Source organism: Apium graveolens, chromosome 10 (genome assembly GCF_009905375.1).
Source record: "Apium graveolens cultivar Ventura chromosome 10, ASM990537v1, whole genome shotgun sequence".
In the NCBI taxonomy this organism is placed as follows: domain Eukaryota; kingdom Viridiplantae; phylum Streptophyta; class Magnoliopsida; order Apiales; family Apiaceae; genus Apium; species Apium graveolens.
This window is the reverse complement of record NC_133656.1, coordinates 137,203,595-137,219,865: the sequence shown is the minus strand read 5'-3', so window position 1 is coordinate 137,219,865 and position 16,271 is coordinate 137,203,595. Positions and strand designations below refer to the sequence as shown.

The window sequence follows — 16,271 nt, the reverse complement described above, 5'->3', positions numbered from 1 at the left end:
TTTCAATAAAATTAGATAAAATAAAAATAAAAAAATCTAAATATTAACGGAACCGTGCATCGCACGGATTTTAAGCTAGTACTAAATACTAATTCATAAATGTAGAAAAGTATCTTAACTTTGGCCCATACAAACCCAATAACTAAGTCACATAAATCAAAACACTTCCACTCTAGGGGGCTATATACCAAAATTGAACTCTCGTATCTGCTTCTAATTTCCACAAACCAAAATTCACGTTCATAATTTTTTTAAGAATTAAATCAAATCTTCTCTCCATTTAAGTTGAAAAAACTATCCATTTAATTTCAAAATCAATGTAAATTGGTTATAGATAATTTTAATGACTTAAAAAAACGATCTATTTTATAAAAATATTTCGGCCCCTCATATTTCGGATATGCGTCGCTCCTTGCCTCGACCGGTGGCCCAACTTCAATCCGGGCCCTACCCCATAAATGTTGAAACTAAAGTAACCCGATCAAAACATAAAGTAGATGGGGAGATAAAAACTAAAGTACATCTGTTTTTGGATAACTCTTTAAGGTCTCACCCTAAACATATACTTACAACTATACTTACAACCATATATATATATACATTTAAATAAATTTAATAAATTATTAATATTAATATTCTCTTCTTCTTTTTCTGGGTTTAACTTGTTTTGATTCACCTTGTTTTCTACTCCAACTATCTATTTTTATAATTATAAACACACACACACTACATATATATATATACATACAGATATTGTGTCTATAATTAGTAGTTGTGATGATACCGTGGGGAGGAGTAAGCTGTTGTTTGAGTGCAGCTGCTCTTTATCTTCTTGGTAGAAGTAGTGGCAGGTATATACATACACACTTATATGTATATGTGTTTTTTCATGTTTCTATTGATTATGCATTCATTTTTATGTTTTTTTGTGTTCTGATTGCTGAATTAGTGACCCTTTTGGTTTGTTTGTGTGTTGTGAATTTGTGGTTTTGGGTTCTTGATTTTAGTTATACATTGTAAATTTATGATGTGTGTGTATTAAGGTTTGATTTTGTATTTGTATTGTGTATTTGTGATTCCTAGTTGTTGACTTTAGTTCTGCTAACGGGTTTTTGAATTTGGGTTTTGATGGTGTAGGGATGCTGATGTTCTTAAGACGGTTACTCGTGTTAATCAATTGAAGGATTTAGGTATGCCTATGCCTATGCCCCTTTTGTGCAATTGCATTGCATTATTTTTTCTTGCTGAGTGAATGTTAAGAATCTCATAAGAATATTGAGTATTTCAAAATGATGTGAGGAACTAACCACATGCTCCTGATCCTGACATTTGTAAGCACTGTTTTAGTTTATAGGGGAAAATATTTCACTATCACTATTATACCTTCTTTTACTTTTTTCTAGTATGTTAGGTATTTTTTAGTATTTTAGTTTCGGGGAATGAGGATTTTACCTATGATCTTCTCGTAGGATAGGGATGAGGTTCTTTGGCTAGGCTATACCTGAATCATCACCCATTTTACTTATTTTGTGTCAAGTTTTTTAGTCGTAAGTCAAGCTTTATGCTATTAGTTTTCTAGCCCTAACACTAGGCGTCGTGGTAAGTGGTTATTTTATCATGTTTTCAACTTTCATATCATCTGCGCTATAATTTTGGTTGCTTTCTGATTGTCTTTTAGCTCAGTTACTACTTTCATATCATCTTCCGAAAATTATAGCTGCTAAAATTTTGGTTGTTTTCTGATTGTCTTTCAGCTCAGTTACTAGATACGGCGTCCAAAGTGTTGCCTTTGGTTGTCACTATATCTGGAAGAGTTTGTTCAGATGCACCAATCAGTTGCGAGTACAGCGGCATGCGGGGTGTTATTGTTGAGGAGACGGTACAAAGTCTTTGAAATGGATAATGTTACTCTTATTATACTGCTACAAGTCATGTTCTAACTCATAATATACAATTTAGGCGGAGCAGCACTTCTTGAAACACAATGATGCTGGTTCCTGGATACAGGATTCTGCTATGATGCTATCCATGTGTAAAGAGGTCCCGTGGTATCTGGTAAGAAACAGATTTAGTCTCTCACTGCATGTCATAGCTATGGGTCTATGACATAGCAATTGTGGCTGTGTTTTAAATTTTTTTAATCAGTTATACTAATATGCTGATGTCTTACTATCTGAAATATTCAAATAAACTATCATGCCATGCATACTTATTGGGTTCCATAACATATGGCTCATTATGTCAAACCTTACTTATACTCATCTGTTTCAGGATGATGGAACCAGTCGAGTATTTGTGATTGGAGCCCGGGGTGCTTCTGGTTTAGCATTAACAGTTGGAAGTGAAGTATTTGAGGAATCAGGGCGATCACTTGTAAGAGGAACACTAGATTATCTCCAGGGTCTCAAGGTTTAATATATTGTCTATATGCTAATATGTTTATCGATGTGTTGGAAAGCGCATTATATAATTTCAGCAAACTGAAGTTAATGTTTTTTCTTTGCAGATGCTTGGAGTCAAGAGGACTGAACGAGTTCTTCCCGTTGGCACTCCATTGACAGTTGTGGGTGAGGTATCGTGATAAGTATTAAGTGGTGTATACCTATACCTTGTTTTATTTAGTGAAATTTTGGAGCCTTTCAATGTAAAGTACAGAATGATATTTTAAGTTGGACTAGAGTTATATACTCACCTTTGCTAAGGAAGTAGTTAAAAACTTAACCTTAGTTCAGTAATGTGCAGATGCCACCAGTTCTGCAAATCTTAGTTCACTTTCTGTTCGAGTCAGCTTCAGTCTAATTTTTTTTTCCGTTTTAGCCAAGTTCACATAGGTTTTAAGAACGATCTTGTAACTATTAATTTGAGTTTTCTAGAGAATTTAAATCTGGTTGCACAGTAGGTAAAATCCTTTCCCAGTTGGAGTATACACTCCTCCATCTAGGGGTGAGCAGAAAACCGCACAAACCGCAAAAACCGCCCGCACCGCACCAAACCACACCGCAAAACGCGGTTTTTAATTTTTGTGGTGCGGTTGCGGTTTGAATTTTTAATAAACCGCGCGGTGCGGTGCGGGTTGTGGTTTTAAATTTCTGAAATGCGGTTCAAACCGCACCGCAATATTTAATATATTATAAATATATATATATATATATATATATATACACACACTTATATTCCTATCGGGTAACATAAAGAACCATTTTATATTCTTAGTTAAACTGAATTTCAGCAGATGGCCATAGCATCCTTATTGAGTTAGAATTATATGTTAAATTTATTAAGGAATTCAAATGGACCACATGATATTTTGACAAATAAAAAAGAGACTACACAATCTCTTGTTTGTATTTCTTCACTAGGAAAACCAAAATCCAAGTATTTATACTAGTGAACTAAGATGTTGCATTCTGATTGACTAAAACTATTTTCGGAAATTTGATTAAATTTAAGTTTTGTATTTATTTAATTTTTTTGAACTTGTAAAGTATAAACCGCAGTGAACCGCACCACACCGCACCGCATTTTCGTGGTGTGGTTTATGCGGTTTTCGAGGGTAGGCGGTGCGGTTGCGGTTTGGAAATTTGAGCAAACCGCATGTGCGGTTTGGTTTGCGGTTTGAGGAAAAAACCCCACCGCGCTCACCCCTACCTCCATCCATTATTCTATCCAATGTTATTGAAAGCATAAAGCACACCGATGCGCAAACCCTCCCTCGAGCCTAGGCGTGAAGTGCAAGCGAGGCGCACGCATCTTTAAAAGCGAAGCACACTTTTAACAACACATTCTAGAAATGTTACTTAGGATTATACATATAATAACTTGTGTTTATAACATAATTATATTTTTTTTATATATTAAATCACACTTCTAAAGTAAAAATAACATAATTGATACTTCATAATATATTAATTTAGAGTTCTCGACCAAAAGATTATCCTAAATTTTCACATCAAGATTAGAAATTTAAATTTCTTAATTAGTTTCCAAGCTCCCAGATTTCATTCATCATCTTCATCTGGAAACTCATCTTCTCAATCATCTTCAAGTGTGGAAGTGGTCCCTTCAAATTCGAACTCTTGTTCTTCCTCTTCTTAAATCTTAATCTTAAATCTGCTAACCTGAGGCTGTGAAGCAAATCTTCTAGCAAAGCAATCCGATAATAAGTTAATTCAATGATAGTTTACTTTGTTCTGATGTTATCTTCTCTTATCTTTTATTTAAGATCATATATCTTACTTTAACATATTTGTTAATCTTTTTCAGGCGGTTAAAGATGACATAGGAACTATGCGAATTCAAAAACCCCACAAAGGCCCGTTTTACGTGTCTCCAAAACCTATAGATCAGCTAATAGCTAATCTTGGAAAATGGGCAAGGTTGTCTTCATCACAAAGTATTTATAGGCAATTTTTTAATGTTTTTTATTACAGGTTAGATTTACTTAACTTGTCCTTGCAGGTGGTATAAATATGCCTCTCTGGGGTTCCAGATATTTGGTATCTATCTGATTGCAAAACATGGTTTTCAATACGTTATGGAAAGGAAACGTCACTGGGAGATGCGGAAAAGGTAACATTGATTGTGAATGATGCAAGTAGATCATTCAGTGTGCATATTGCGCAGCACTCTCTTTTTTATTTTATTTCTTACCACATGCAAGAATTTTAGATATGCTAAAAAGTGGACAAAACAAACTGGGGGAGAAAAACACCTTTCTCAGACTCAGAGTAGTAAAAGAGTCGAAAGAAAGAGGACCTAAGAATTTAAGGCATTTAAAGAAGTTGTCACAATGTAAACTTATATGCTCCCTAGTGTAGATCAGAGTAGCAAGATTACTAATTCTATAAATATATACCATTGTCTTCCCTGTAAAGGTAAAGATATCCCCTTGTATATTACTGATGTGTTTTTTATCTAACCGCAACCGCAAATTTCCAAATCAATGCAAAAATACAATAAACATGAGAATGGAATCATCTAAAATATTTATAAAAATGATTCTATCAATTCCCAATTGTTAAAATTTTTAAACTCAAACAAAGGCATGCAGCCATTCATTTTTTACTAGGTCGACTGTCAGTTGAAGCAGAGAAGAAAGCATTTGGTAATATATACTACTGGGAACTGGTGTACAGTGGTTAAATTTTACCTCTAAAATAATTCTAAGTTTATTGTTTGACGAAACATTTTCATAATGGTTCACATAATTACTTGTCATGAGTAAGCATTTAGTAGACAGTAGTAGAAACCCTTTCTATCAGCATTTCTTGCATTTTTCTTAATTAAGATGAATGCACAGGGTTCTTGATGCAGCAGCCAAAAAGCAAGGGACAGACATTGAAGGTAGCCTGCTATCTTTTGCCTTACAGTTTTGTGTTAAATTTTTTCACTTTATATAAAGGAGCTTGTTATGTTTTTCAGGGTCAAATACTACTACTGAAGATGGATTGGATGGCACTAAGAAGGACTTATTGATGCCTGATTTGTGTGTGATCTGCTTAGAACAGAATTACAATTCAGTATTTGTCCCGTAAGCAAACAATAAACTTTACTTTATTTTACCAGAGTTATTGGTTATTCCATTTGCAATTTTTTTTTCCTAGTGATCTTTTGTAATTTTGGTTATGATCATTTTACACTGTTGTCTCGTGGGTACTTTTTTCAGCCTACCTAGTTAGTTAAAGGTGTTTGAGGTGAGTTCTGGGCACTAGAAGTAATAGATAGGTTTTAGTGAGTAACAGTAGTTGGTCCAATATATAATATAGGAGATTTCATAGTTCCTAAGTGGTTGGAATTTGAACTACGTCAATTTAATTACGGGGGTAAAAATGTAGAGGTTTTTGCTGATTAAAATGAGATCTTAGGATTATGTTATTCTTATCTTTGTTAAAATTTACTTGTGCACTTCTATATTATCCCGAGACATCTTCCTCTCTCCGGGCCCCTTTCAATAGTTTGTTCATAGAGGTGCATTTGACTAACATTGATACAGCAAGGTTTATGCTATTTACTCCAGATGAAAGGCAAAAAAGAACCCAAAAAGAAACTGGATATATATGAATTATTTAAAATTTTATGCGACATTATGTAAGACAACTTTTATTATGGTTCTACATAGTGCTAATTTATATAGATTATATTTTGAAAGAATGTTTGTCCTGTTATGGTTACAGGTGCGGCCATATGTGTTGCTGTACAGGTTGCGCTTCACACTTGACTAGCTGTCCACTTTGCCGGAAACGGATTGATCAAGTAGTCAAGACTTTCCGCCATTAAAAACTGAAATGATGTCCTGATAGGATCCACTATAGGCCGGCAAATCAGAATGTAAAGAGACCTGTTTTTGGTACTGCTAAATCTTGGGTGCCAAAATTTAAGAGGCCCAGTGATCTCCTTTTCTATTTTTGGAACTGGCTTGATGATGTCTAGACTCTAGTTTCATTTTCACGCTTGGTTTCACAACCTTCTCACCTCAGAATTTCAGTAGAAGTGACATTTTTAGCTGACCTTTTGCTTAAATATTGATAAAGCTTTTCAGATGATTGTACATAATAATTTGCCGAAATTTCTTTCCAGTTGATGTGTAAAGTTTGATTCGAGACTAGTGTTGCAAGGCATTGTCGTCTATTATATTAAGATACATGTAGATAGTAGAGTACAATTCATAATCTTGTATGTGTGATACTACTGCAATTTTCTAGTATGGTTGATAAAAATATTTGAAACCCTGAGGTTTCTGCATCTGTAGAGTCTGTCTGAGACATTTTTTTCGTTTGAGTTGGCATCCCTAGGGAGTTAAGTTTGTTCGAGTTATAATTTTGAGTTGCTTGTAATATTATTAGACTTCTTTGATAATTTGAGTTAGCTTGAATTATTCTCAGGTTTCTCGGATTTGGGGCTTCGGGAGATGGGGTACATTTGGTTTTTGATTTTCTAACAAGCAAATTATTAATTGAATTTAGTGCAATTAAACACCGACTTAAATATATTTTATAATTCTTAATCAAATTGAATTTTTTGTAAATAATTTTAGCAATTAATTAGATTTTTTTTTATAAAGGGGTTAAAACGAAATTAAGAATCATCAAGAATTTGTAAAACAAGGAGAATGTTAGTTCGTTTAGTAAATTTTAATTGAATAAAATTTTCCGAAACCAATGCAACCATTAACATAATTGATACGCATCGAATCAGAACTGAGAGAAAATTAATCTATGATATATTTTTAATGTCCGTTTACATTTTTTCCAACGAGGTTATTCAGAGAAGAGCCGTTAAAACTAAAGAGTTCTATGTTCAGTTTTACTTTTCATTACTGAATTATTTTTCTTTTTCAAAAACAAAATAAATAGATATTTATGAAATTGCCATTAATTTTTGTGTAGGCAATTTTCTTCTCGATGGTAGAGTAATAAAACTCTGATCAGAAATAATACTTAAACATTAACGGAAAACTAATCAAATTTTTTTAAACACTGTTCATGAATTATGTTATTTTCGTAATTATAATTCTAAATATATTAGGTGTCAAATACTATTCAATTCTACTTTAGTGAAAAATTACGGGGATGGCCGGAGAACACATTCCTGTTATCGTATACAACGCTAGCACTTTAAATTTATCTTCGTCCGTTTTGTGGAGACAGAACAGTTGTTTTATAACTTAGTTTAGGGGTGTACGCGGTTCAGATCAGATCAGTTTTGAAGTAAAAGTCGAACCAAACCGCGAAGAGCGATTTTAGAAAATTGTCATCCGCAACCGTAACCGCATCAATTGCGGTTGCGAATTTGCGGTTATTGCGGATCGGTTTACGGTTCAACCACCTATTTTATAATAATTAATAATTTGCAAAAAAAATAAATTCGGAATATTAATAAATTCAAGTTTAAGTTACATGATAAATTTACATTCAAAAATAAAATACAACCTAATGCTCCGTATGGAGCAAGGATATTAAAAACATACAAAAATATGGAGGTGGGAGAAAAGAAAAAAGAAAAGGATAAAAAAATTTATATGTTAGATTACAATTTCCATTTGTTTTGGTTATATATTTTATAATGATTGTGAATTTTATGAACAAAGTCTTGACATTAACCTAAGATTAGTTAATAAATGTGTATAATTTTAATTTATGTGATATCAATTACATTCTTGGAAATATATTTTATTATTAATATATGTTGCGAGTTGCGGTTGCGATTTTGTGATTTTCAAAAATTTAAAACCGCATCCAAACCGCGAATGAGCGGTTTTTAAATTTTAGATCCACAACCAACCCGCGTTTCGCGATTATCCGCAAAATGCGGTTCGGTTGCGAGCGGTTTAGCGATTTGATGCGGTTGAGCGGTTTGTCTGTACACCCCTAACTTAGTTGCATGCTTGTTGGGTGCAGTTGTTTTACATTTTACCGGACGAAGCAAAAACAAGTAAATTTGAAAAAATTAAATAATTTTTTTGTTCATTCTTCTTCATCAGTGGTTACGAGCGTTTAGGGTGATAACCTCGATACATCACTTGATGATAAAGTTCCCAACACCAAACGGAGTAGGCAGTCTGAGAAGGTCACAGTACGAGTCATGCGACTGCTATCACAAGGCTGTGAAAGAATTCCACAGAATAAGTTACGAGGGAAAGGGTCTTCCATTTGAGGGTACGGAGGACATTCATACAAAACCGAGTGGAGAGGTTCATGCCCACTATTTCGTAGAAGGCCCCGAAGAGGAAGAAACTCATGTGACCGGGAACTCTGTTTTGACGCTGGGGAGTGTTTCGAGGATCCGTAGCGTGGAAGAAGTTGTGGTGAACCATGCAGAGGAGATCAAGCAGAAGGAGGTTAACGGGGAAAAATTGGAAGGAAGAAGTGAGATTTTGCATGGTCTCGGAAATAACTTCAAGGTGGATGCTCCTCAAAAGGAGGGCGCACCCTTGAAGAGTAAAAATGGAATTGAGGTTGATGCTCCTTCAAATGAGGACGCACCCTCGTCACCTGCGTTGCACAAAACCATGCCTTGCCCTGAGGTAGATGCTCCCACTCATGGGGACGCGCCCTCAGATGCAAGAGTGGAGGTCGAAGACCCCCGGGACTTTGATTTCGATTTGGATCCCAGGATCCCAATGCCCGCCGAAAAGACGGGACCGGCCGAAAACACAATATCTATTCCGGTTGACAAAGATGACCCGAACAAGGTTTTGAAAGTGGGATCCCAGTTAGATGATGAAATGAGGGGAAGTCTTACCCGCTTCTTAATTGCAAATCTTGATGTCTTCGCATGGAGTCATTCAGACATGGTGGGGATCGACCCAGAAGTAATGTGTCACCGGTTGAATATCTTCCCGAATTGTACGGGCATACGTCAAAAATGCCGCCCGGTGAGCGGGGAAAGGGCGATAGCATTAAAGGAAGAAGTAGACCGATTGTTGGAGGTGGGACTAATCAAAGAATCCTTCTACCTCGAATGGCTTACAAATCCAGTGCTTTTGAAAAAGCCGAACGGGAAGTGGAGGACATGTGTGGATTTCACAGATCTCAATAAGGCCTGTCCAAAGGATAGCTTCCCGCTCCCACGAATTGATCAGTTGGTTGACGTGACAACAGGGCATGCCTTGCTGAGTTTTATGGATGCATACTCCGGTTACAACCAAATTCCGATGTATGGCCCTGATCAAGAGCATACATCCTTCATCACTGACAAGGGGTTATACTGTTACATAGGAATGTCGTTTGGTTTGATCAACGCTGGCGTAACCTACCAGCGGTTGGTAAACATGATGTTCAAAAACCAAATTGGGAGAACCATGGAGGTGTACGTGGATGATATGCTGGTAAAGTCCAAGGTGGCAAATGATCATATCAGACACTTGATGGAAATGTTTAATATTTTAAGGAGGTTTCACATGAAGCTGAACCCGCAAAAGTGTGTGTTCAGCGTAGAGTCAGGCAAGTTTCTCGGGTTCATCGTCAACCATATGGGAATTGAGGCCAACCCCGCAAAGATCAAGGCACTGTTAGATATGAAATCACCCACCAATGTGAAACAAGTGCAAAGTTTAACTGGGAGGATTGCCGCGCTAAATCGGTTTATTTCCAAATCTTCTGACAGATGCAAAGAATTCTTCAAGGCGATTAAGTTAGCAGGGAAAGACTTTGTATGGACACCAGAATGCGAAGAGGCTTTCAGAAGGATCAAGGAGCAACTGGGAAACCCTCCCATGCTGTCAAAACCGTTAGATGGAGAATCTCTGGTACTGTACCTCGCAGTGTCTGAGTATTTAATCAGCGCAATTCTGGTAAGAGAGGAAGATGGGCAGCAGTCACCAGTGTACTACGTGAGCAAGCGGTTGCACGACGCTGAAACTCACTACACAAGCATGGAGAAGTTGGTTTATGCCCTGATACTTGCATCAAGAAAGTTGCGGCCGTATTTTCAGGCCCAAAGAATTGAAGTCCGTACGGCATACCCGCTACGAAAAGTCCTTCATAAACCAGAGTCATCAGGGAGAATGCTGAAGTGGGCTGTGGAGTTGGGACAGTTTGATTTGGAATATGTGCCCCAGACAGCGATTAAAGGGCAAGCCTTAGCTGATTTCTTGTTGGAATTTGATTCTGAAGTTGATGACAAAGCTTTGGTGATGCTACATCCACCTCATGTTGAGGAGTCTTTGGAGGAGTTTCCACATCCCTGGTGGATCTTGCATGTGGATGGAGCAGTTAACAATGGAGGAGCAGGTGCAGGTATAGTACTCGTGTCTCCAGAAGGCCACCATCTGATGAGCGCAATTCATTTCAAGTTTTATGCAACAAAAAATAATGTGGAGTATAAAGCGTTGATTAATGGCCTAAAGATCGCTTTGAAAATGGGGGTGCGGAACCTAATTGCGAGGAGTGACTCAGAGTTGGTGGTGAATCAGGTGAACGGGGGATTTCAAGCGCGAGGCCCACAAACAGAATTATACTTGAGATGCACACAACGCCTGATTGGAATGTTCAAAGAAGTTAGGTTGGAATGTGTTCCGCGGGAGAAGAACAGTAACGCAGATGCTCTAGCAAAAATGGGGTCGCAACAAGAGGCTGTGTTGTTAGGATCCATCCCCTTTGAAATCCAGGAGATTCCTAGTATCCCAGAGATAGAAATTATGCAAGTGGATGAGGCTCCCAAGGAAACATGGATGACGCCCATTCTGGCCTACATTCACAAGGGAACACTCCCCGAGGATAAGTTTAAGGCTCGTCGACTCCGCCATCAGGCTGCAAGGTATGTGATATATGACGAAGTTCTGTACAAGAGAGGGTTCAATCAACCGTTAGATGTGTTGACGAAGAAGAAGGAAATCACATCTTAAGGGAAGTACATGAGGGAATCTGTGGCAATCACTCGGGGGGTAGCTCGTTGGCAATGAAAGTTTTGCGCCAAGGGTATTATTGGCCTACAATAAAAGAGGATGCTACAAATTTTGTCAGGGCATGCGATCGCTACCAGCGCTTTGCAAACTACTCGTCTATGCCGGCGATGCTCTTGACGCCTATGGTAAGCCCATGGCCGTTCGCCATGTGGGGAATCAATCTTATCGGAGAATTACCTAAAGCTAAATTGGACGTCAAGTATGCAGTGGTTGCGGTCGATTACTTTACTAAATGGACGGAAGCTATGCCATTGGCTACTATCACTGCAAAGAAAATCAGAGATTTTATTTTCAACTCCATCGTGTGCAGGTTTGGAATCCCTTACAAGCTTTTCTCTGACAACGGAAAGCAATTTGATAGCAAGGAGTTGCGACAACTATGTGAGGAGTTGAAAATTAAGAAGGAGTTTGCAGCAGTCTATCATCCTCAAAGCAATGGGCAGACAGAAGCTGTTAATAAAATAATAAAGCATACCCTCAAAGCCAAACTGGAAGAACGCAAAGGAAATTGGCCTGAAGAACTCCCGAAGGTGATGTGGTCATACAACACTACACCACGATCTACTACGGGAGAAACTCCGTTCATGCTGACTTACGGTTATGAAGCTATGGTCCCCATGGAAGTTGGGTCGGGATCGCTTCGCAGAGACCGTTATACAGAGGAAGATGCCGAGATTAATCAAAGGCTTCATTTGGATCTCTTGGAGGAGACAAGAGAAAATTCTCAGCTAAGGCTCGCAGCGTATCAGCAACGTGCCGCAAGGTATTATAACAAGAAGGTAAAGGGACAATTGCTGAAGGTGGGAGATTTGGTACTTAGGAAAGTGATGCCCAACACGAAGAACCCCCAACATGGAGTGTTTGGAGCTAATTGGGAAGGACCATACAAAATAAAGGCCATCTTGTGGAAAGGGACTTATCACCTTGAAGATATGGAAGGGAAGCTGGTTCCGCGAGCGTGGAACGCGGAACATCTCCGAAAGTATTATCAGTAAGGCGCGACTTTGTCCCCTTACGTACCTCTTTTATTATATATTTAGGGCTATGCCCGGATTATAGGCTAGAATTAAATAAATTCCTCCTAGCCTAGTGCATGTACTACTTACCTTAGAACTAGTTGAAGGGTCATTTTTTCGAATAATTTCCCCACAGATCATAGTAGCCGTGGGACTGGTGCAGTTTTGACACCAGAGCGCATTATTATGAAAACTTTGAAATTTTCCAAAAATATATATTTGCTTGTTAATTTGCTTGGTTTCATAACGCGTCCAAGCTACAGGGCGCGCCCTAGTTAATAGTTTTATGCAGATTTTAAAGGAACAATAGAGTTCAAGTAAAATTGGAATTAAGACGCGTACTACTTCCAAGGACGCGCCCAAGTTATTTTGGTTGATGCTCCGACAGTTTATGTTCCTTCAAATTTTATAAAAATAATTAAAGGGAAGACGCGCCCCACGTGCTCTGTCTTATCTAAATTCACAAGCGCAGTATGATATTATGCTGCTTAAAAATGCACTTTACAGACAACTCTACCCAGACGCGTCCAAGTAGAAAGGACGCGCCCATTTATAACACCTGTTTAATATGTGAGTAAAAAGGATAACAATGTTTCAATCAATATTTCAATGGGGACGTGTCCTTCGTACAAGACGCGCCCATACTTGTGTCTGAGTAAAGTTTATAAGGAAAAATATATGCAGAGGCAAATTAAGGAGAAATGTCATGAAAGCATGCAAGCAAAAGTAGTTCAAAAGTGATCATCACAAATTGCAAGGCTTCAAGGGGCCTGCACCCTTAAATAGTTCAAGTAACAAATCCATAAAAAACATAGGACGCGTCCTAGGCAGGAGGCGCGTCCTGAGGTTTGTCTTGGTTGTCTGCAGGAGGATGTTGAGCCTGAAGCGGAGTAGGAGCAGGGGACGCGTCTTCTTCCTCCAAACCAAGAAAAATCCTTTTATTTTTTATGGAATCCGCGGCCCTGACTATGAAATCATTGACCCATATCTGGGTGTCTGTATCGAACTTTGAAAAGGTATACTCTGGGTCATTTGTAATAAACCCAGAGCACCACTCCTCAAACCCAGTTGCGAAGCCATTTTGGTAAACCAACTTTTTTTCCTCTGTCCATCCATGCAGCCTGTCATCGTTCAGAGTGTCAAGCTCCAGCTGCATGGTGGAATTCAGTGTTGAAGGGTTTTTCAAAATTTTCAGCTGAAAATTTTCCATAAAATATTATTATTATTGTTAGGTCCCAATTTGTTTGTAGAAGGGGGGGTTGAATGCAAACAATACCGTTTCGTCGAATAAAATGCGGAATAAAATTGTGAAACAAAATTCAAGTTAAATAAAACTTTTATTAAACTTGAAAGGTGTTACAACTACGGTATCGGTTACAAGGGATTAATCTCAAATCAATTATTACAAATCTAGAATAAATTCGACATGAACTTTTTCTATTTTTGTAATTAAAAGATCAAATGCTAAAAGCGATTTGAGATTAAGTTCTAGGGATTTTAATCCGCTAGATTGATACACAAGAACAAGAGAGTGATTTCTAGTTGATTGGATTTAACTTTACAAGCTAGAAATTGTAAACTTGAATTAGCAGATAAGATGAAATATTTTGGCTGCTTGTTCTCTTTTTGTTCTTGGCTTCTGTTTGATTGCTCTCTGTATGTGTAATGTAAATGAATTGGTCTCTGCTTGTTTTTAATCACCACAGCCGAGAATGTTGAACTGGTGTGACAATCCTTTAGAGCTAGTAAGACAATTAAAATGAACTAGCAAGACTTTCGGTATGACTATTGATTGTCATACCGATTGTCATAGTAGTACAAATGAAATTGTCTTACTGAATTAATAAGTGATTTTAATCTAAACAATAATTCTATCAAGACAATCAACTGAATTAGCATGACTTTCGGTATGACTATCAATTGTCATACCGATTGTCATACTAGTACAATCAGTTGTCTTTTTAGAATTAAAACAGATTTTAATCAATTAAAATTCTGTAAATCCTTAATATTAATTCTAACTTAATTAATCAATTTAATTCAATTAATCAATAAATTAATCTTTGCAGATATAATTTATTTTCTTAATTAAATTATATGACTTAATTAATTAATAGAGAATTAATACTAACGCTGAGCAGCATCCATTCTTCTGACAATCTTCTGAAAGTCACTGAGACTTATGAATCAATTCCGCCACTTCAATGCTGACACTCGATGTACTGTCTGGTTCATGAGTGACTAACTTCCGTGATGTTTCTTCATGTCTTGACTTTGATATTCTGATTGAATCCTTGTAATAAATTGATACCTTGACGAGATCTCTGTCACTTGATTAAATCCACGATCTTGATTTACATCACTGAGGCATGATCAAATTCTTGAACTTCTTCCAGTGAATCTTCAAGTCTGCAGATGAACAATGTTTCTTTGATCTTTGACATATGTTACTTTGAGAGATCTCTCTGATGATTGATCCACTATTTACTTATTACATTCTTATTTGAGTTGAGTTAAATATTCGAATAAACGAGTAGGCTATGACATATGCCTTTCAATTATTATTAACCCTTTAATTGATTATTCTTAATAACCAATTAACTAATAATTAAAATACCTTTTAATCATTAATCCCTTTTCTAAACACTTTAGAGAAATAATTCTCTCACTTGATTTAATTTCCAAAATTAAATTCTTAATTAATAATATTAAGAATTAATTAAATATTATTTAATCAATTATAAAATCTGCTAATTAATTAGTTATTTCACAAATAAATGATTACAAGCCATTATTAATTAATTTTTCCATCATTAAATAATTCTCTTTTATGGTGTGACCCTGTAGGTTCAATATTAAGCCGGTAGTAGAAATAAATAATAATAAAACTATTTTATCATTATTTATATAAATTCTCTAATTCATTAAATATGATTAATTAATAAATTAATCATATTTATTCTACATCGTGAGAGATACTTCTCAGCATATCGCGACTATCCGGATAATACGAATTCACTGCTTAGAATACCAAGAACCTATTCAGTGAGTAGTTACCATACAATCAATTCCTTCTACCTTGTAATGTCATGATTAAATACAAGGCATGGAACTTGTGTCAAGCCTATCTTATTTAATCATTTGCTTTCCCATTCACTATGCTTAGTTCTATTTAATGTAAATTAGAAACTCCCTTCAAATTTCATTCACTCTGACCAGAGATTCCTGAACTAGCATAAGTGGATCAGCATTGAACATTCTCTTCCTTCACTAGAAGGGGTAGATCCTTTATTGATCATACACTATCTTCGTGTACAAATTCCTATACCCAGTAGAGCCCTTATAATTGTCCCTGGAGACTAATAACTAAACCAAAGCATAGTTCAGTGTACACAAGATGACTATGATGACCTCAAGTCTAAGGATACTTGTACAACTATCACTATGTGAACAACTGCTGACACGTGAGTGAACTCCATCAGTTGTTCAGCTGTGTGAGTCATGTTTAGTGAACTTATTATATAATAAGCACCTACATACTAGCTATAGTGTCACCACACAAATGTCTATGAGAACAGACATCCGTCGTAATGAAGCAAGCATAGTATGTACCGATCTTTGCGGATTACTAATTACCAGTTAGTAATCCTACGAACAGGAAATATTTAAGTTTAGAGTTATCATCTTTTAGGTCTCATTATTATGATCTTATCATAATCCATAAAAAGCTTTACTCTAAACTATGGTATATCTTATTTAAACACTTAAATAAATAAAGCCCGTAATAAAACCAAAACAAGTCTTTTATTAATATCAATGAAATCAAAACAGATTACATAAAAGTTATTCCT

General features: G+C 36.5%; 2 protein-coding genes across 2 annotated transcripts; both read left to right on the top strand.

Moving 5' to 3' along the window:
• Positions 1-508: 508 nt before the first annotated feature.
• Positions 509-6,741, top strand: LOC141692383 (E3 ubiquitin-protein ligase SP1). The gene is made up of 11 exons (XM_074497196.1): positions 509-851; positions 1,138-1,190; positions 1,755-1,879; positions 1,960-2,055; positions 2,272-2,409; positions 2,507-2,572; positions 4,264-4,376; positions 4,459-4,569; positions 5,300-5,343; positions 5,422-5,530; positions 6,174-6,741. The coding sequence occupies exons 1-11, from the start codon at positions 778-780 to the stop codon at positions 6,274-6,276; spliced, it is 1,032 nt and encodes a 343-aa protein (XP_074353297.1). The 5' UTR covers positions 509-777; the 3' UTR covers positions 6,277-6,741.
• A 1,780-nt stretch (positions 6,742-8,521) lies between these two features.
• Positions 8,522-11,344, top strand: LOC141691044 (uncharacterized). The gene is made up of 5 exons (XM_074495790.1): positions 8,522-9,427; positions 9,581-10,630; positions 10,713-10,736; positions 10,847-11,074; positions 11,201-11,344. The coding sequence occupies exons 1-5, from the start codon at positions 8,522-8,524 to the stop codon at positions 11,342-11,344; spliced, it is 2,352 nt and encodes a 783-aa protein (XP_074351891.1).
• Positions 11,345-16,271: the final 4,927 nt, after the last annotated feature.

Bases quoted from the DNA above. Each gene is read 5' to 3' on its own strand.
- LOC141692383 (XM_074497196.1), top strand. From the start codon at position 778: ATGATACCGTGGGGAGGAGTAAGCTGTTGTTTGAGTGCAGCTGCTCTT. The intron at 2,573-4,263 runs GTATCGTGATAA...AATCTTTTTCAG, and splicing joins CATTGACAGTTGTGGGTGAG to GCGGTTAAAGATGACATAGG. The intron at 4,570-5,299 runs GTAACATTGATT...ATGAATGCACAG, and splicing joins CACTGGGAGATGCGGAAAAG to GGTTCTTGATGCAGCAGCCA.
- LOC141691044 (XM_074495790.1), top strand. From the start codon at position 8,522: ATGATAAAGTTCCCAACACCAAACGGAGTAGGCAGTCTGAGAAGGTCA. The intron at 9,428-9,580 runs GTGGGACTAATC...CGAATTGATCAG, and splicing joins AAGTAGACCGATTGTTGGAG to TTGGTTGACGTGACAACAGG. The intron at 10,631-10,712 runs GTGATGCTACAT...TGGATGGAGCAG, and splicing joins AAGTTGATGACAAAGCTTTG to TTAACAATGGAGGAGCAGGT.